Genomic DNA, 20552 nt, shown 5'->3' on the forward strand with positions numbered 1-20552 from the left:
TACCCCACTAGTCACTGCCTGCCACTCGGAAAAAGACCCGTTTATTCCAACTCTTTGCTTCCTGTCTGCCAACCAGTTCTCTATCCAAGTCAGTACCTTGCCCCCAATCCCATGTGCTTTAACTTTGCACGCCAATCTCTTATGCGGGACCTTATCGAAAGCCTTCTGAAAGTCCAAATACACCACATCCACTGGTTCTCCCTTATCTATTCTACCAGTTACATCCTCAAAAAATTCCAGTAGATTAGTCAAGCATGATTTACCTTTTGTAAATCCATGTTGACTTTGTCTGATCCTGTCACTGTTTTCCAAGTGCTCTGCTATTACATCTTTTATAATGGATTCTAGCATTTTCCCCACTACCGATGTCAGACTTACAGGTCCATAATTCCCCGTTTTCTCTCTACCACCTTTTTTAAATAGTGGAGTTACATTAGCTACCCTCCAATCCATGGGAACTATTCCAGAGTCTCTAGAATTTTGGAAGATGACCAGCAATGCATCTACTATTTCTAGGGCCACTTCCTTAAGTAGATTATCAGGTCCTGGGGATTTATCGGCCTTCAATCCCGTCAATTTCCCTAACACCATTTCCCTACAAATACTGATTCCATACTGAGAGATTGTTTCCCCTGGAATCTAGAACTAGGGGGCATAGTCTCAGGATAAGGGGCCAGCCTTTTAAGACTGAGATGAAGAGGAATTTCTTAGAGGGTTGTGAATCTTTGGAATTCTCTGCCCCAAAGTGCTCAGTCATTGAGTATATTCAAGGCTGAGATAGATAGATTTTTGGACTCAAGAGGAACTAAGCGATATGGGGATAGTGCAGGAAAGTGGAGTTGAGGTTGAAGATCAGCCATGATCTTATTTGTAGTGTATGTAACCGTTCCACCTTTAAGAGAAACGTTCCACCTTTAAGAGAACTATTTTAAGAGTTGCACTACTTTATCTTGGCTGCTGTATACTGTAATACCGGTGGTGACCACACCGGTATACAAGTGCTGTGTAAGGATTTATTGGGCAGTTCCGCCCTGACCTTCAACCAGTAAAGACCTGTTAAAGTTTACTCTTGTGGTCTGTGTAGTAATTCTCAATATAACACACAGACTTAACATTATTGAATTGCAGAGCAGGCTCAAGGGGCCATATGGCCTACTCCTGCTTCTAATTCTTATGTTCTTACAATATCAGGTCACTTATCTCATTGCTGTTTGTGAGACCACACTGTGTTAAAATTGGCTACTTTACAACTACATTTCAAAAGTACTTCATTGGATGTGAAGCGCTTTGGGATGTTCTGAGGTTGTGAAAGGTGCAAGTGTTTCTTTCTTTCATAGTACTTTGCACACAGCAAGCTCTCATAAACAGCAATGAGATAACCAATAAATTGTTTCAGTGGTGCTGATTGAGGGATATTGGGCAGGACACTGGGTGATAATTCTCCTGCTCGTCTTCAAAATAGTGCGATGGGACCACTTACGTCTCATCCGGAAGACGGCACCTTTGACAGTGCAGCACTGCACTGGAGTGTCAGCCTCGATTTATGTGCTCACAACCTTCTGACTGTGCTACCAACTGAGCCACGGCTAGAAGTGGAACATAAATGCAAGTGCTTTCGGTTATTGAATGATTGATGGGCTGAGGTTGCCGCCTGCACAGTGTCTTGTCTTGGTGTGGTGGGAGTGTTGGAGCAGACGCTGTGTGGAGGGAGGAGCCGCTCGGTGGCTGCCGCTGTTTATAAGCAGCGGGGCGGCGGCGGCGCTCACACCCGGAGCGGAGCGGGAGCAGAGCCGGACCCGGAGGCAAGCTGACTCGCGGGACGCGGATGAAGAAAAGCCTGCTCCTACTTTACAAGTACCGGGGCCTCCACAGAAAGGGAAAGAAGAGCAAGAGGCGAAAATGGCCAGTTTCACTATCCGGCCGGCCGCTCCGCGGGACTGTGCCGACATCCTTCGCCTCATAAAGGTGCCGCCCTCCGCCGGGTCCCCGACCCCCGCCCTGACCCTTGACCTCCGACCCACGGCCGGGTCCTCTCCCTGACCCCCAACCCACCTCCGGCTCGCGGTGCTGTAACCACCTTGATCCGGTTCGGTTCAGTCCAGTCCTGTTGGAGCCGCTCTAAACCGGGCCAGGGCGGCCTGAGCTCGGTGCCCAGAACACCGCTCGGCCCTTCAGTATACCCGACTGGAGAGACCCCGACTCTCGACATCAGAGACAGAGGGGGAGAGACAGACAGACACCCGAGACAGAGGGGGCGAGACAGACAGACGGACACCCGAGACAGAGGGGGCGAGACAGACAGACGGACACCCGAGACAGAGGGGGCGAGACAGACAGACGGACACCCGAGACAGAGGGGGCGAGACAGACAGACGGACACGCGAGACAGACAGACGGACACCCGAGACAGAGGGGGCGAGACAGACAGACGGACACCCGAGACAGAGGGGGCGAGACAGACAGACGGACACCCGAGACAGAGGGGGCGAGACAGACAGACGGACACTCGAGACAGAGGGGGCGAGACAGACAGACGGACACCCGAGACAGAGGGGGCGAGACAGACAGACGGACACCCGAGACAGAGGGGGCGAGACAGACAGACGGACACCCGAGACAGAGGGGGCGAGACAGACAGACGGACACCCGAGACAGAGGGGGCGAGACAGACAGACGGACACCCGAGACAGAGGGGGCGAGACAGACAGACGGACACCCGAGACAGAGGGGGCGAGACAGACAGACGGACACCCGAGACAGAGGGGGCGAGACAGACAGACGGACACCCGAGACAGAGGGGGCGAGACAGACAGACGGACACCCGAGACAGAGGGGGCGAGACAGACAGACGGACACCCGAGACAGAGGGGGCGAGACAGACAGACGGACACCCGAGACAGAGGGGGCGAGACAGACAGACGGACACCCGAGACAGAGGGGGCGAGACAGACAGACGGACACCCGAGACAGAGGGGGCGAGACAGACAGACGGACACCCGAGACAGAGGGGGCGAGACAGACAGACGGACACCCGAGACAGAGGGGGCGAGACAGACAGACGGACACCCGAGACAGAGGGGGCGAGACAGACAGACGGACACCCGAGACAGAGGGGGCGAGACAGACAGACGGACACCCGAGACAGAGGGGGCGAGACAGACAGACGGACACCCGAGACAGAGGGGGCGAGACAGACAGACGGACACCCGAGACAGAGGGGGCGAGACAGACAGACGGACACCCGAGACAGAGGGGGCGAGACAGACAGACGGACACCCGAGACAGAGGGGGCGAGACAGACAGACGGACACCCGAGACAGAGGGGGCGAGACAGACGGACAGACAGCCGACACCCGAGACGGGGGGGGGGGCAGAGACAGACGGACAGACAGCCGACACCCGAGACAGAGGGGGAGAGACAGACAGACTCCCGTTTTATGAAGGGGAAGTCATGTTTGACAAATTTGCTGGAGTTCTTTGAGGAAGTAACATATAGGGTGGATAAAGGGGAACCAGTGGACGTAGTGTATTTAGACTTCCAAAAGGCATTTGACAAGGTGCCACACAAAAGATTATTGCTCAAGATAAAAAATCACGGGATTGGGGGTAATATTCTGGCATGGATAGAGGATTGGCTATCTAACAGAAGGCAGAGAGTTGGGATAAATGGTTCATTCTCAGACTGGCAATCAGTAACTAGTGGTGTTCTGCAGGGGTCAGTGCTGGGTCCCCAACTCTTTACAATCTATATTAACGATTTGGAGGAGGGGACCGAGTGTAACATATCAAAGTTTGCAGATGATACTAAGATGGGAGGGAAGTAGTGAGTGAGGAGGACATAAAAAACCTGCAAGGGGACATAGACAGGCTAAGTAAGTGGGCAGAGATTTGGCAGATGGAATACAATACTGGAAAGTGTGAGGTTATGCACTTTGGCAGGAAAAATCGTAGAGCAAGTTATTATCTTAATGGCAAGAAACTGGAAAGTACTGAAGTACAAAGGGATCTGGGGGTCCTGGTGCACGAAACTCAAAAGGTTAGTATGCAGGTGCAGCAAGTGATTAAGAAGGCCAATGGAATGTTGGCTTTCATTGCTAGGGGGATAGAATATAAAAATAGGGAGGTATTGCTTCAGTTGTACAAGGTATTGGTGAGACCGCACCTGGAATACTGCATACAGTTTTGGTGTCCATACTTAAGAAAGGACATACTTGCACTCGAGTCAGTACAAAGAAGGTTCACTCGGTTAATCCCAGGGATGAGGGGATGGACATATGAGGAGAGGTTGAGTAGATTGGGACTCTACTCATTGGAGTTCAGAAGAATGAGAGGCGATCTTATTGAAACATATAAGATTGTGAAGGGGTTGGATCGGGTGGATGCGGGGAAGATGTTCCCGATGATGGGTGAAACTAGAACTAGGGGGCATAGTCTTAGAATAAGGGGCTGCTCTTTCAAAACTGAGATGAGGAGGAACCACTTCACTCAGAGGGTGGCAGGTCCATGGAATATGCTGCCCCAAAAAGCTGTAGAAGCTACATCATTACATAAATTTAAAACAGAAATAGACAGTTTCCTAGAAGTAAAGGGAATTAAGGGTTACGGGGAGCGGGCAGGAATTTGGACATGAGTCTAGGTTCGGATCGGTCATGGCCCTGTGGGTAGCGGAGCGGGCCCAGGGGCCGTGTAGCCTGATCCTGCTCCTATTTCGTGTGTCTAATTCTGTTCGATTCAGGAGATGGTTCTGTGATAGTGGATTGGCGGTTAGGATCAGATCAGCCATGATCTTATTGAATGGCGGAGCAGGCTCGAGGGGCCGATTGGCCTACTCCTGCTCCTATTTCTTATGTTCTTATGACATCAGAGACAGAGGGGGAGACAGACAGACAGACAGACACCCGAGACAGAGGGGGAGACACAGACAGACACCCGACATCAGAGACAGAGGGGGAGAGATGGACAGATAAACACCGACATCCGAGACAGTTCCTCCTCATTTCAGTACTTTTAATTATCGTTGGAGATTAAAAAAAATTTTTTTTTTACTTTTTCTTTCTGTCTCTTATCTTTTAATCCCATCTTTCTCTTTTTGTTTTGCTTTCTGTACATGATTTTACATTGACTTAAATATTTGAACTTACTCTTCCTCATTTGGACTCTGTCTCAGTGAGGATTCTTCAGTCTGATTGGTTGAAGAGTCATTCTGTTGCTGGAAATGATCTGTAATTCCTGTAAGTTGCCATGCAAAAGCCCCTAAAAGTCTGTGGGCAGCTGTAAGCATGATGAACGGCGAGCGGCCGTTCCTTTGCTGCTGACTGCAAAATCCAGGCCAATATATGCAAGTGGGCAACACTATAGCAGATAAAATTCAAAACAGATAAGTGAAAAATGTTACATTGTGGAAGAAAAAATTGAGGGCGTATAATATAATATATGGTGTTGAGAGGTTGAAAAAAATTCTGAGTTGTCAGTACAGAGCAGCAATATTTTTAAATGAGTACAGTTTTAAATCTGAGGCTGTCGTACCGAAGCTATGTAGTGCCACCCCTTGAATATTGTGTTCAGTTCTGGTTACCGAAGTTCCCAAGCCCTTGGAAATGGTGCAAGAAGGACCACAAGTGTGGTTGCTAGCCTCGCTTTAATTATGAAGAAAAGTTAGAAAATTTGTGTCAGCTATGGCTCAGTGGGTAACACATATTGCTTCTGGGTCAGAAGGTCATGGGTCCAAGCAATGTTCCTCTTTAATTTTTTTTATGGCCCACAGGCTGTGCGAGCCGGTCAAAATTTCATGCACACGTGGTTTTTCTATTTAAAAGCTGGCTCGCCGGCTACGCAGGACCTGCAGAGCGCTGCATGGCCGCACAGCTCAAAGGGAACTTTGGGTCCCAGTCCCAATCCAGAGACGTGAGCACAAAATCTAGGCTGATACTCCAGTGCAGTACTGCCCTCTCAGGTGGGCATAAAAAAGATGCCATGACACTATTCGAAGAGGAGCAGTGGAGCTTTCCCCGGTGTCCTGGTCAATACTTACTTCTCAACCAAAACCTAAAAAAAGATGATCTGGTCATTATCACATTGCTGTTTGTTGGATCTGACCGTACACAAATTGGCTGCCCCGTTTCCTACATTACAACAGTGACTATACTTCAAAAATACGTTTTGGGACGTCCTGAGGTCGTGAAAGGTGCTGTAGAAATGCAAGTTTCTTTCTTGAGACTTGAGAGAAAATGAATTGAGTGGGGACCTTTTATAGAGGGATTTAAAAAAAAAAAAAAAAGTTAATCCCAAGCATGTGTAAGATCTTAATGCTCGCTGAGTTCTTGGACAAGACACCAATAGGCAGCAGCCAGTATGTTTGAGCAATAGATCAAGATTTGTTAAGCTTACAGCGTAATCAATACTTAACATTAGGCGATAGTTTTAACGAGTAGCTCGCAGCCCTAGGTCTCTGGAACCTCTCGGACACAGATGACGTTGTCTTGAGTCTGTTCGTTTGTCCTCGCAGTACGTCTGTGTAAAGTTGTTCTTTGCGTATCGAGGTTTTAACCCTTTTCTTATTAACAGTTCGTTTGGACAGTGTCCATATATGGTCTTTAACAAAATCACCTTCTTTAATTAGTTCTAATGGTCAAAATACCACTGTCACTCAGACTAAGGTAGCATCCCGCCTTTCCAGTATTTTTCCGTCAACCCTATTCTGCTGTCTTATCTTGTTTATAGTTTTTCACCCCATTGGAATTTACCATATTTCTTTCATTTCATAGCCTCCCTGGTACAAGGCCTTTATACCAAGGGCCCATATCAGCGCTGTTTCACTAGTCGTGAGGTATCCAGACTATCTCACTTTAATCTACCAGATAAATACCTTGACTTCCATGATCTCTCTCATGTTATGTCCTTATACTAATTATCCTTTAAATATTGTTGCAATTAGTTTTGGTAAGCAAATTCTAATTTCTACTTGGCATCATAATTTTCTTAGCAATTTAACTTTAACTCGCAGTCTGTGACTGTTTATCAAAACTTAGTCAAAAGTGCTTTTGACTGTCTTTGCAACTGCATTCTGAACAAGTCTTAGCTTTTTAGTTACCCAGGAGTAATTATGGGTAATATTATTTGGTCAGTGGCTGCACTTGAATTTATATGTATGTGATTCTCGTCTACTAAATATCAGCTTTTCATACACATGATTTCAAATGAAACCATCATTGCATAATAAGGATGCAGGCTGTAAGTAACTAATAGAAAAGTTCAGGACTGATGTCAGAAAACACACCAGTGACTAATACCTAGAACAATGTTACAGGCAGGACAGTGGTTGTTAAATCTTTGAAATTATTCAAAGGGGTCTTAGATGCTGCGCTGGTGGAGAAATTGTAGGTTTTCATTGAAAGGACTAGCAAGATGGGCTGAATGGCCTCCTGGTGAAACTGGAACTTGCTAACCCATAAGTGGAGAGATATAGGGGGAGAAATTCGGTATCACCCCGTTTGGGGCGCAATTATCGGCCGGGCGCAAAGTTTCGTGCCTGGCGTTAATTATCGCCTCCGATTGCAAACTTGGCTTCTATCGCCCCTGGAGGTGATTGGAGCGCTAAAGCAGGCGCTTCACACCTGTCTTAAGGCGCAAAGGCTGAGGAGCGAGGCGCTACCTCGGAGCGCTGGCGAAGCAAGGAAGGGCAAATCAAAATAAACCTGCAAAGTGCTGCTCAGTACTCAAAACTCCTTGACGCAGCGTTGAATCTCTCCAGAAGTCTCGCGCTCTCTCTCTCTCTCGAATGCGTGGTGCAAAAATGTCACCGACAAAAAAAAGGCAGGAAGCGGTCGCCTTTAAATAGCGCTCCCCTAGTCCCTTTCTGACCGTATAACGCTCCCCTCAACCTGTCGTTGCAGGCGGTAAGGCAAGGGCGCCACTCAATATCCGGTCCGGGGCGCTAACGGGGCGTTGTGCACTTGACTGACGTCACAATCTGCCGGCGCAGGAGATCGTGGCGGTAGTGTTTAGCGCCGCCGCAAAATGTCTAGTTAATTTCGCGAGCGGCGCAAACATCGCCGCGCACGGGCGCTAGTTGCTTTGCGCCCCATTAGCGCCCTCTTAAGGCGCGAACAACTGAATTTTCCCCCCCATAATCTGTGTTTGGCACTAGTTAAAACTAAATTCACAGTTTAGCTACATTGATTAGCAAGGCTAAGTGCACTTGTATTGTGTCTGGCCTCTTGCGCGCAGCCCTGATTTTCAGCTGCCTAGGCCCAAAGCTCTGGAATTTCCTCCCTAAACACCTTTGTCTCTCACCTCCTTTATAGGACGCTCTTTAAAATCTAACCTCTTTGACCAAGCTTTTGGTCACCCATCCTAATATCTCCTATGTGGCTCAGTGTCAAATTTTGTTTGATAAAGCTCATGTGAAGCACTTTGGGACGCTTTTACTATGTTGAAGGTGCTATATAAATGCAAGTTGTTGTTGTTGTTGGACACGGGTTCCCAAACTGGGGGATGGGTGGGAGGGGGCAGTGTGCAGCACACCAAGATTATCAGGGGCCACAAAGAGCACATAGTGTTTTGGAAATTCCTCGAATCTGCTCCCAGTTCGCCGGTAACTTTAGATTTGTGTTGGCTATCTTCAAAACCAAATTATTAAAAAAATAACTCTGCAAGACTAGCAGGTAGAATACAGGAAGGAGTTAGAGATAGTGGCAGAATAAATAAATTATGACCATACTTTTGAATGTGACCAATCCCTTACCATTGTGCTACGCTAGCTACCTACAAGTCATTCCTCAAAAATGAAAATCTGAATATAAACCCAATGTCTGCCTTTTCAAAATAGAATAATTGAGGCGTTTGGGGTTAAATATTCACCCTTTTTGTGGTTATTTTCTAGGAACTTGCAAAATATGAAGAAATGGAAAATCGGGTGAAGTTGACTGAAAAAGGTACAGTAATCGAGTATAAAATATCTTGCGGCATTTTCCCTATAAAATCATTGATGCATTGTGAATATGCCGACAATTCATTTTGTAGATTTACTTGAAGATGGCTTTGGGGAACATCCATTTTATCACTGCCTTCTTGCAGAAGTGCCAGCGGAACATGTGACTCGTGAAGGTAGAATTTACTTTTGTTTTGCTGCTTAGCACAGCTTTGGAGTTTTGTGCTTTTGATTTGGCCTTTGTATTTCTTTGCTTATCTGTTTGAGTAAATGCATAAAGGAAGCATGACTTCATCTAACCTTGGTGCAAAACATGTATTAACAAAAAGGCTTCGAGATATTTGTGTTGACGTCAATATTGGATACGCTGTTTTGCTGCACTCATGCTGGCTGTAAGTGACATTGTAAAGGTTATCATTCTAACATTGTTTCCAAAAAGGTTCCCAAGTGCTGTGTATCAAACCAGTACTTGATATTTTTTATTAACAAGAACTGTTTTCCTTTGCAGAGATGTACACAAAGGATAGATAAATTTAATGTAATAAAGGAAATTGTTTGGTTAACCGGTTGAGAGGCTACCAATTTTATTAATGCATTAGTAGACCAGTGGAGATAAATACTGTTGTATCCTGACCATTCCTAGTAATGGTGTTAATTTTCTTTTGTAAACATGTTGGGGCCTTTCATACTGATCTTTCAAGTTAGCATCTGGATCCAGTTTCCATGGCAGCCTTGAAGGACTAGTTTGAGCTGGGTCTACAAGTCTGCCGCTGGATTAAGGAAACCGGATTTAGCAGTATAAATGCGGCGTGCCAACTTCTGAATCCACCTTAAGACCAATCTGAAAGCAACTTTGGGTAGCAGCAGAAGATTCCTCTAAAGGTTTGAGAGCTTGCTGTGTAATCGGTGTATTATCAAGTCAAGTTGATTGGTCCAAAGGATAAGCTTGATGAATTGAAATTACTTAAATGTGACAATTACCTTTTTTAATATCTATCTGGTTCTTGTTTTTAATAATGTTGAATGTATTCTCTTTTAATTTATCCCCAATCTTCAGGTTACAGTCTTTAGCTTCGCCATGTACATGGCCCTAGGCGTGTACATGGGTGGGCGGGCTGGTAACTGAAAGATCCATTAAACATTAGATGATCTTGATAATGGAGGTAAGGCCCAGAGGGACATGCTACTTGCAATTTTTTTTTTTTAAAAAGAGGAAGAAGGATAGTGAAAGCATGGTAGATCAGAACTGTTGCATGCATTGCCCTTACAAAAGTGCTCTTTAAAACGTTGGCAATGATTGTAAAGTGTTAAATGAGCTGTTCTGCTTTTTGTGACATTAAGCTGAAGTGGCTAATTTACAGTTTTACCAAAGGGTGAGGGGCTCTGTGATTGGCAAAATCAAGACTGATTTGAGATGGACTCATGATATCCTTCTGATCTGCCGTGTTAAAACCAAAACGTTAGTTCAACAATAGTTTTACATGCTTGTTTAAATAATGTAGTAGTTTAATCCATGGTTGAACAGTATTTGTTGACTCATTTTGCTGGCTTGCATGTGCCAGAACTACGCTTGTCACAGGTTTCGAGCTGTTGTTCCAGGAACTAGTCACACCTTGATATATATCTGCTGAGATGCTAAAATTTAATTTTGTCTGTTGTTTAGCAGTTTCTAAGCATATGTTTTAAAACTAATTTAGGGTACGGTAGTGTAATGGTTATGCTACCGGACTAATAATCCAGAGATTTCAAATCCCACTGTGGCAGTTTGAGAAATTGAATACAATTCATATGTATCTTTAAAAAAATCTGGAAATTAAAAAACCGGTATCAGTAAAAATGGCCACAAATCTGTCTGATTGTTGTAAAAACCCAAATGGTTCGTTAATCTCTTTTTAGGAAAGGAAATCTGCTGTCCTTGCCTAGTCTGGCCTATTTGTGACTCCAGTCCCACACCAACATGGTTGACTCTTAACTGCTCACTGAAGTGGCCTAGCAAGCCACTCAGTTGTATCAAACCTCCAGTCAACTAGGGATGCGCAATAATTGCCGGCCTTGCCAGCAACATTACATTCCAAGAATTAGGTTTTTAAAAAGCTTTTGAGGTTGAGACCGAATAAAACAGGATGCGACATTTAAAATGTCTGCCCTCTCAGGTGGATGTAAAAGATCCCATGGCATTATTTGAAGAAGAGATGGGGAGTTCTGGCCAATATTTATCCCTCCAGTAAAAACAGATAATCTGATCATTTATCTCACTGCTGTTTGAGAACTTTGTTTGCACATTTGGCCGTGTTTCCTACATAACAATGACTATACTCATTGGCTGTGAAGTGCTATGGGATGGCCTGAGGATGCGAAAGGTGCTTTAAAATGATCATCATGGTGTTTAAATCCCTCCATGGTCTTGCTGCTCTCTTTCTTTGTAGGCACTTTAGTTCTACAACATCCTCCCTGCTTTTCCCCCCCCTCCCCACCAAACTGTCCATTACTCTGTCTCTGGCCTTTTGTGTACCCCCCCATCTCTTCGTTCCCCCATTGGCGGTTGTGCCTTCAGTCACCTAGACCCCATGCTCTGGAATTCCCTCGCTAACCCTCTCCATCTCTCCTCCCTGTCATCCTTTAATACCTTCCTTGGAACACACCACTTTGACCAAGATTTTGGTCACTCCTCCTAATGACTCCTTCAACTTGACATCCACAGTTTTTTAAAATTATATCTCTGTGAAGCTGTTTGGGTCATTTTTCTATGTGTTAAAGGTGTTCTATAAATGCAGGTTGTTGAGGGCTAAAGGAGGTCAATGTGATCCAGTTTGAAAGGTGTTTCTTTGCATTATTCAGTTTCTCTAGTTTTATTAAAAAGATAAAATATTTAGATGACTTTATACATGTATAAAATGTTGAAGAGGATGGGTAATTAATGCAAAACCTTTTCATATGGAGATGAAAGATCCATTTGTCAGATTTGTATAAGGAATCATTGGCAAGCAAACCGTTTCATGGTGCCAAGTGAACACATTATTCCCGAATTTAAGGTGTCTGCCTTGGCTCTGTGGTAGCACTCTTTTCTGAGTCAAAAGGTTATGGGTTCAAGTCTGACTTGAGCACATAATCTAGGCTGACACTCCAATGTAGTGCTGAGGGAGTGCTGCACTGTCGGAGGTGCCGTCTTTTGGATGAAACGTTAAACCGAGGCCCCGTCTGCCCCCTCGGGTAAAGATCCCGTGGCACTATTTCGAAGGAGAAGTTCTGGTGTCCCGGCCAACATTTATCACTCAACCAATTTCATGAAAATAGTTTATTTGGTCATTTATCACTTTGCTGTTTGTGGGAGCTTGCTGTGCGCAAATTGGCTGCCACGTTTCCTACATTACAACAGTGACTACATTTCAAAAGTACTTCACTGGCTGTAAAGCGCTTTGGGACTTCCAGAGGATGTGAAAGGTGCTATAGAAATGCAAGTTTATTTATTTCCTAAAAGCTGCATATACTTGACTGAGTGTATACAAAGAGTGTAGAGACTCGATGCAGTGTTTTGGGGATGCATTATTCAACACTTGAAACTCATGTATCTGATATCCTTTTTCAGGACACAATATTGTGGGATATGCTATGTACTATTACACATATGATGCTTGGATTGGAAAACTACTATATCTTGAAGATTTCTATGTAATGGAAGAATTCAGAGGTAAAACAAAAATTCTATCTTATTTTTAAAAAGAGGCTTGCTAAGGTTAACGCTTGTTTGCAAAATGTGGATACTTTTAATCTTTGTATGTCAATCGAACTGATTTAGCTAACTTCAACAACAACTTGCATTTATATAGCACCTTTTTAATGAATGATGTTCACAATACAGTGCAGGTACTTGTACCATTTCCTAGTTCTAGATCCCAAAAGCCTAGCAAGGAAAATGGGTTGCTGTGTTTGTGGTACACTTGCCTCTGAGTCAGAAGGTGGTGGGATCAAGTGCCATTCCAGGGTGTGAGCACGTAATCTAAACAAATGCTTCAGTGCAACACTGAGGGAGTGCTGCACTGCTGGAGGTGCTGTCTTTCGGATCAGATGCTAAACAGATGACATCTGCCTGCTCTGATGGACATGAGAAAAGTCCCATGGCACTATTCAAAAGAGCAGGAAATCCTGGTCGATACCACCAAAAAACAGATTAACTGCTCATTCAACTTATCTTGCTGTTTGTGTGCAAAATGACTGCCTTGTTTGCCCTACGTAATGGTGCCTACACTTCAAAAATGATTCATTGGCCATAAAATCCTTTGGGTCATCCTGAGGACACGTTTAGGTGCTATATAAATGCAAGTTTGTGTGGCAATAGTTGAACTGTAGACTTTTGATGGAGGCTTGCTCTTGTTCATAGTCAAGGTTTCTGAATGTATAATAACAGGACATACTTCCAGTAGAGTGCTATTTTATTAATTCTCTAGCAGGTATCCCAGGGAAGACTAGAAAGTAAATAAAATAACACTTGAGATTTACAGAGGACAAATGACAAAAGTCCCAATGTGGCCAACAGTTTACGCATTCCCTGTTTAGTAAACTTTATTCAGACATGTTGCCCGGCTCCTGATGATGTTGTTTTGGATTCCCTCGCAGGGTATGGAATTGGTTCAGAGATTCTGAAGAAAATAAGTCAGGTAAAAAAAAAAATCCTATTTTTATATATCTTAATCACTAATAATGAGAAAGGCAGTAGGAAACTTCAGACTTGCCTTTCCCTCCCATGTACTTTCAGCTTCTCTTGCTGGCTACTTTTTGCTTCAAGGCAAGAGAAGGCACAAACAGTGCTGTTGGGAACTGCGGCTATCCAAACCGCCTTTTTGCTGTGAGAGCAGTCTGTTGTCCTTTTTGAGTTTAGACCGATTTAACATTAGCAAGGAAGACTGGCATATCTTTGCCAGTAGTAGGTAGTAGCAGAAAATCATCACTGTTCTGGAGGTGCACAAACAGCTGAAATGAAGACGTATTAAGTAGAATGGGAGATACGCTGGGAGTGCAATAGGTGGTATGAGGAGTGCTGCAAACCAGAAGCATGGAATATTGGAAGTCGATGGGGGAGGGAAGACTGGAGATGGGGCAGAATAGTGAGTCAATTTTCTCCTCCTTTGCACCTGCTTTCCCCCCCCCCCCCCCCCCCCCCGCCAACCAATCAAATGAAATGTCAGGGTTCAAATAGAGCTTTGGATACTCTTGGGATAAGACAGCACTGCCTTTAATATATGAGCTTGACTTTTTTTTTTCTCCCAGTGTTAATTTTCCAAAGTGCTGGTGTTGGGCGACTGAAAGCTTGGCATGCCGTTGAGCTTCCCTGGGTGGAGTATAACTTTGGATAACTGCGGAGTAAAACTCTGTCCTATCTACCTCTGTGTTAATTATCACTGTGATGCAGTCCATTTCGACCATCTTTGTGATTGAGCAAGGTTGCCAATTATGCGGTGGACCCAAAGACACCACGGGCCAGATTGAGACCAGGTGGGTCCTTGCATCTGGCAGAGAGGCTTCCATCCCATCATTCTGGATTGAAGTGTTAACCCATTGTGCTACCCAGTCCTCCTCACTCACTACTTTTTATGCGAGATTGGCATTTGGTCGTATTACCTTTGATCAGCAATCGCCTGAAGTGCATGTTTTTTTTTATATAACTGGGGGTGAGGGGAGAAAGTGATAATACATGAAGGATGGAAGAATGAGGAGAGACAATATAAACTAAATGGTACAATTTTAAAGGGGGCACAGGAACAGAGCGATCTGGGGGTGTATGTACACAATTCTTTGAAGGTGGTAGGACAAGTTGAGAAGGCTGTTAAAAATGCATATGGGATCCTGGGCTTTATTAATAGAGGAATAGAATACATAAGCTAGTAAGTTATGCTAAACCTTTATAAAACACTGATTTAGGCCTCCTAGAAACCTATAGAAACATAGAAAATAGGAGCAGGAGTAGGCCATTCTGCCCCTCGAGCCTGCTCCGCCATTCAATGCGATCATGGCTGATCATTCAAATTCAGTACCCGGTCCCTGCTTTCTCCCCATACCCCTTGATCCCTTTAGCCTTAAGAAATATATCCAACTCCTTCTTGAATATATTTAATGTATTGGCCTCTACTGCCATCTGTGGTAGAGAATTCCACAGGTTCACCACTCTCTGGGTGAAGAAATTCCTCCTCATTTCTGTCCTAAATGGCCTACCCCTTATCCTTAGACTGTGACCCCTGGTTCAGGACTCCCTGACCATCGGGAACATCCTTCCTGCATCTAGTCTGTCCAGTCCTGTCAGAATGTTATGTTTCAATGAGCTCCCCTCTCATTCTTCTAAACTCCAGCGAGTACAAGCCCAATCGACCCAATCTCTCCTCATACGTCATTCCTGCCATCCCAGGTATCAGCCTGGTGAATCTTCGCTGAACTCCTTCATGGCAAGAACATCCTTCCTCAGCTAAGGCGACCAAAACTGCACACAATACTCAAGATGTGGTCTCACCAAGGCCATGTACAACTGCAGCAAGACATCCTTGTTCCTGTACTCAAACCCTCTTGCTACGAAGGCCAACATGTCATTTGCCTTCTTAACCGCCTGCTGCACCTGCATGCTTACCTTCAGCGACTGGTGCACAAGGACACCCAGGTCTCGTTGCACTTCCCCTTCTCCCAATCTATTGCCATTCAGATAATAATCTGCCTTCCTGTTTTTGCCACCAAAGTGGATAACCTCGCATTTATCCACGTTATATTGCATCTGCCATGCTTTTGCCCAATCACCCAACCTGTCCAAATCATCCTGGAGTTTCTCGGCATCCTCCTCACAGCACACACGCACACCCAGCTTTGTGTTGTCTGCAAATTTGGAGATATTACATCTAGTTCCCTTGTCTAGATCATTAATATATATTGTGAATAGCTGGGGCCCAAGGACCGATCCCTGCGGTACCCCACTAGTCACTGCTTGCCACTTGGAAAAAGACCCGTTTATTCCAACTCTTTGCTTTCTGTCTGCCAACCAGTTCTCTATCCAAGTCAATACCTTGCATCCAATCCCATGTGCCTTAACTTTACATGCTAATCTCTCATGCGGGACCTTATCAAAAGTCTTCTGAAAGTCCAAACACACCACATCCACTGGTTCTCCCTTATCTATTTTACCAGTTACATCCTCAAAAAAATTCCAGTAGATTAGTCAAGCACGATTTACCTTTTGTAAATCCATGTTGACTTTGTCCGATCCTGTCACTGTTTTCCAAGTGCTCTGCTATTACCTCTTTTATAATGGACTCTAGCATTTTCCCCACTACCGATGTCAGGCTTACTGGTCTGTAATTCCCCGTTTTCTCTCTACCACCTTTTTTGAATAGTGGGGTAACATTAGCTACCCTCCAATCCATGGGTACTGTTCCAGATTCCATCGAATGCTGGAAGATGATCAGCAAAGCATCAACTATTTCTAGGGCCACTTCCTTAAGTACCCTAGGATGTAGATTATCAGGCCCTGGGGATTTATCGGCCTTCAATCCCATCAATTTCCCTAACACCATTTCCCTACAAATACTGATTTCTTTCAGTTCTTCCCTTTCATCAGACCCTATGTTCCCCGACATCTCTGGGAGGTTATTTGTGTCCTCCTTTGTGTAGACAGAACCAAAATATGTATTTAATTGGTCTGCCATTTCTTTGTTCCCCACTTAAAAAGTCCCCTGATTCTGACTGCAAGGGACCTATGCTTGACTTCACCAATCTTTTTCTCTTCACATATCTATAAAAGCTTTTACAGTCAGTTTTTATGTTCCCTGCAAGCTTACTCTCATATTCTATTTTCCCTTTCTTAATTAATCCCTTTGTCCTCCTTTGTTGAATCCTAAACTGCTCCCAATCCTCCGGTTTACTGCTTTTTCTGGCCAATTTATATGTCCTCTCCTTGGATCTTATGCTATCCCTAATTTCCCTTGTTAGCCACGGTTGAGTCACCTTTTTTGTTTTATTTTTATGCCAAACTGCGATGAACAAATTCTGTAATTCATCCATGAGGTCTTTGAATGTTTGCCATTGCCTATCCACCATCAACCCTTTGAGTGACATTCCCCAATCAATCCTACCCAACTCGCGCCTCAGACCATCGTAGTTTCCTGTATTTAAATTTAGGACCCTAGTCTCTGAGTCGACTACTTCATTCTCCATCTTAATGAAGAATTCGATCATATTATGATCGCTCCGACCCAAGGGGCCTCGTACAACAAGATTGCTAATTGATCCTTTCTCGTTACATAATACCCAGTCTAAGTTGGCCTGATCTCTGGTTGGTTCCTCGACATATTGGTCCAGGAAACCATCCCTTAAACACTCCAGGAATTCCTCCTCCATAGTATTGTTACTAATTTGGTTAGCCCAATCTATATGTAGATTAAAGTCACCCATGATGACTGCTGTGCCCTTATTGCACGTTTCTCTAATTTCCCTTTTAATGCCGTCCCCAACCTCCGCATTACTGTTTGGAGGTCTATATACCACTCCCACTAACGTTTTCTGCCCCTTGGTATTTCTCAGTTCTACCCATACAGATTCCACATCATCAGAGCTAATATCCTCCCTTACAATTGTGTTAATCCCTTCTTTAACCAGCAATGCTACCCCACCTCCCTTTCCTTTTTGCCTATCTTTCCTGAATATTGAATACCCCTGGATGTTGAGTTCCCAGCCTTGGCCACCCTGGAGCCATGTTTCCGTAATCCCAATCAAATCATATTCGTTTACCTCTATTTGCGCAGCTAATTCATCCACCTTATTATGAATGCTCCTCGCATTAAGACACAAAGCCTTCAGGCTTGTTTTTTTTAACACTCTTACACCTATTAGAATTATTATTTACTGTGGCCATGTTTGATTTAAATCGTTGATTTCTCTGACTGCCACTTTTGTTTTTCTCCTTCCTATCTTTTGCTTTTATCCTAGTTTCCCTTTCCTCTGTCCCCTTGCTCAGGTTCCCAACCCCCTGCCATTTTAGTTTAAACCCTCCCCCAGAGCACGAGCAAACACTCCCCCTAGGACATCGGTCCCGGCCCTGCCCAGGTGCAAACCATCCGGTTTGAACTGGTCCCACCTCCCCCAGAACCGGTTCCAATGTCCCAGGAATTTGAATCCCTCCCCCTTGCACCATTCCTCTAGCCACGTATTCATCTGAAATATCCTTCTATTTCTACTCTGACTAGCACGTGGCACTGGTAGCAATCCTGAGATTACTACCTTTTGAGGTCCTATTTTTTAATTTACCTCCTAACTCCCTATATTCTGCTTTTAGGACCTCATCCTGCTTTTTACCTATGTCGTGGTACATATAGGTACCAACGATAACTGGCTGTTCACCCTCCCCTTCCAAGATGTTCTGCAGCTGCTCTGAGACACCCTTGACCCTTGCACCAGGGAGGCAACACACCATCCTGGAGTCTCGTTTGCAGCCGCAGAAACGCCTATCTATTCCCCTTACAATAGAATCCTCTATTACTATAGCTCTACACTTTTTCCTTCTGTCCTGTGCAGCAGAGCCACCCCTGGTGCCAGGAAGTTGGCTGCTGCTGCCTTCCTCTTGTAAGCCATCCCCCCCAACAGTACTCAAAATGGTGTATCTGTTTGAGAGGGGGATGTCCACAGGGGACCCCTGCACTACCTGCCTGTGCCTAGTACTCTGTCTGTTCGTCACCCATTCTCTTTCTGCCTGTCCAACCTTTGCCTGCGGTGTGACCAACTGTTCAAACGTGCTATTCACGACCTCTTCAGCCTCGCGAATGGTCCAGTATGAATCCCACCAATTACACTACCGTTAAATAGTATATTTAAGGGCCCTGGTTTATAAACAGTCCCCGCTACACCACAGAGACTTTAGAAACTATAAACCACAGAGTTAAAGTTTATAAAGAGAGAAATACTCACCAACCAATCACTTACCTGCTTTCTGGTGACGTCACACTTCGATTACTTTTGACTTCTTTCCCTCTGAGATTGGAGTATTGGATTGTGTCCAATTCTGGGCGCTGCACTTTAGGAAGGATGTCAAGGCCTTGGAGAAGGTGCAGAGGTGATTTGCCAGAATGGTACTGGAGAACAGTGACTTTGGTTATGTGGAGAGACTAGAGAAGCTGGGATTGATCTCCTTGGAGCAGAAAAAGGTTAAGAGGATATTTAATACAAGTGTCCAAAATCATGAAGGGTTTTAAGTAAATAAGGAGAAATTGTTTCTACTGGCAAAAGGGTTGGTAACCAGAGGACACAGATTTAAGGTAATTGACAAAAGAGCCAGAGGCAAGAATGAGGAGAATTCTTTTATGCAGAGAGTTATGATGATCTGGAATACAATGCCTGAAAGGGCGGTGGAAGCAGATTCGATAGCAACTTTCCAAAGGAAATTGGATAAATACTTGAAGGGGAAAAAATTGCAGGGCTCTGGGGAAAGAGCGGGGGAGTGGGACTAATTGGAGAGCTCTTTTAAAGAGCCGGCACAGGCACGATGGGCTGATTTGCCTCCTGTACTGTAAAATTCTATGAAGAGTTCTCCAATGGATTTCTGAGTGAATCCATTGAATAAATTGCCAGATGATTGCGCTTGAGGAAGGAATCTAATGTTAAGAGTAAGCTTTGCTGTGTTTCCAGACTGCTGTGCAGGACCGCTGTGGCAGCATGCATTTCATCGTAGCAGACTGGAACCAGCGGTCAATTAACTTCTACAAGAAGCTTGGTGCTGCAGATCTGTCCAAAAAGGAAGGATGGTGTCTGTTTGAGATTCAGAAGAAGCACTTGGTTAAAATGGCAACTGAGGAATGAGCACCTGTTTGAAGAGTAAAGTCCAGATTTCTTCCCAAAGAACCTTAATTGAAAATTGTGTGTTTTTGTAGATTTAAAACCTCAGTTTTAATTGTTTTTACGTGTAATATAGACTCACTTACTGTACGATAATCATTTAGCAATATTCCTGCCTCCAGTAGCTTTTCTGTCGTTGAACCAGAGCTATTTAAACACCAGCTATCTTCTGGTGCGATATGGTGTATTGTTACATTGTTAATATTCTGTAAGAATTAGTAAATAGTAGGTCAATACTGCTTATGCCAATCAAACTTTTTCTGCACTGTTCAGGAATGACCTGCTATGATATAGGCCATGTTTTATTGTATATACAGCTTCATATGGATACAATGTCAATATGGAGGAATGCTGTCCATTTCTCTGTGTGTGTGTATATAAATAAAAATATTGGCTTATGTTTTACCAAACTGCTGCTTGCCTCACTTGCTCTTCTTTCTCTCTTTTCCCCCCCCATTATTTTAATTGTAATTAAATTATCTTTTTAAGGGGCTCTAGTATGGAAAATTAGTGTAAAATGTCACTTGGCTCAGTCGCACACTCGCCTCAGCCAGAAGGTTGGTCGTATGTTCAAACCCCACTCCAGGGTTTGAGCACATATCCAGGCTCGCGCCCCAGTGCTGCACTGCCTGATGAGAGGCTAATCCAATAGATGATAATCTTTGTTTGATGATGTTGGCTGAGGGATAAATATTGACCAGGACACTGGGGAGAACTCCATCTGCTCCTCTTCAAAATAGTGCCATGGTATTTTTTTACATATACC

General features: G+C 44.5%; 1 protein-coding gene across 1 annotated transcript; it reads left to right on the top strand.

Moving 5' to 3' along the window:
• The first annotated feature begins 1501 nt into the window (after positions 1–1501).
• LOC147111539 (diamine acetyltransferase 1-like) lies at positions 1502–20199 on the top strand. The gene is made up of 6 exons (XM_085998595.1): positions 1502–1965; positions 8882–8933; positions 9022–9105; positions 12516–12617; positions 13544–13584; positions 19580–20199. Exons 1-6 carry the CDS (start codon positions 1627–1629, stop codon positions 19748–19750), a joined length of 789 nt encoding a protein of 262 aa, XP_085854721.1. The 5' UTR covers positions 1502–1626; the 3' UTR covers positions 19751–20199.
• Positions 20200–20552: the final 353 nt, after the last annotated feature.

This window comes from Somniosus microcephalus, chromosome 10 (genome assembly GCF_052327205.1).
Source record: "Somniosus microcephalus isolate GS21.2 chromosome 10, FLI_Smic_1.0, whole genome shotgun sequence".
Classification (NCBI taxonomy): Eukaryota; Metazoa; Chordata; class Chondrichthyes; order Squaliformes; family Somniosidae; genus Somniosus; species Somniosus microcephalus.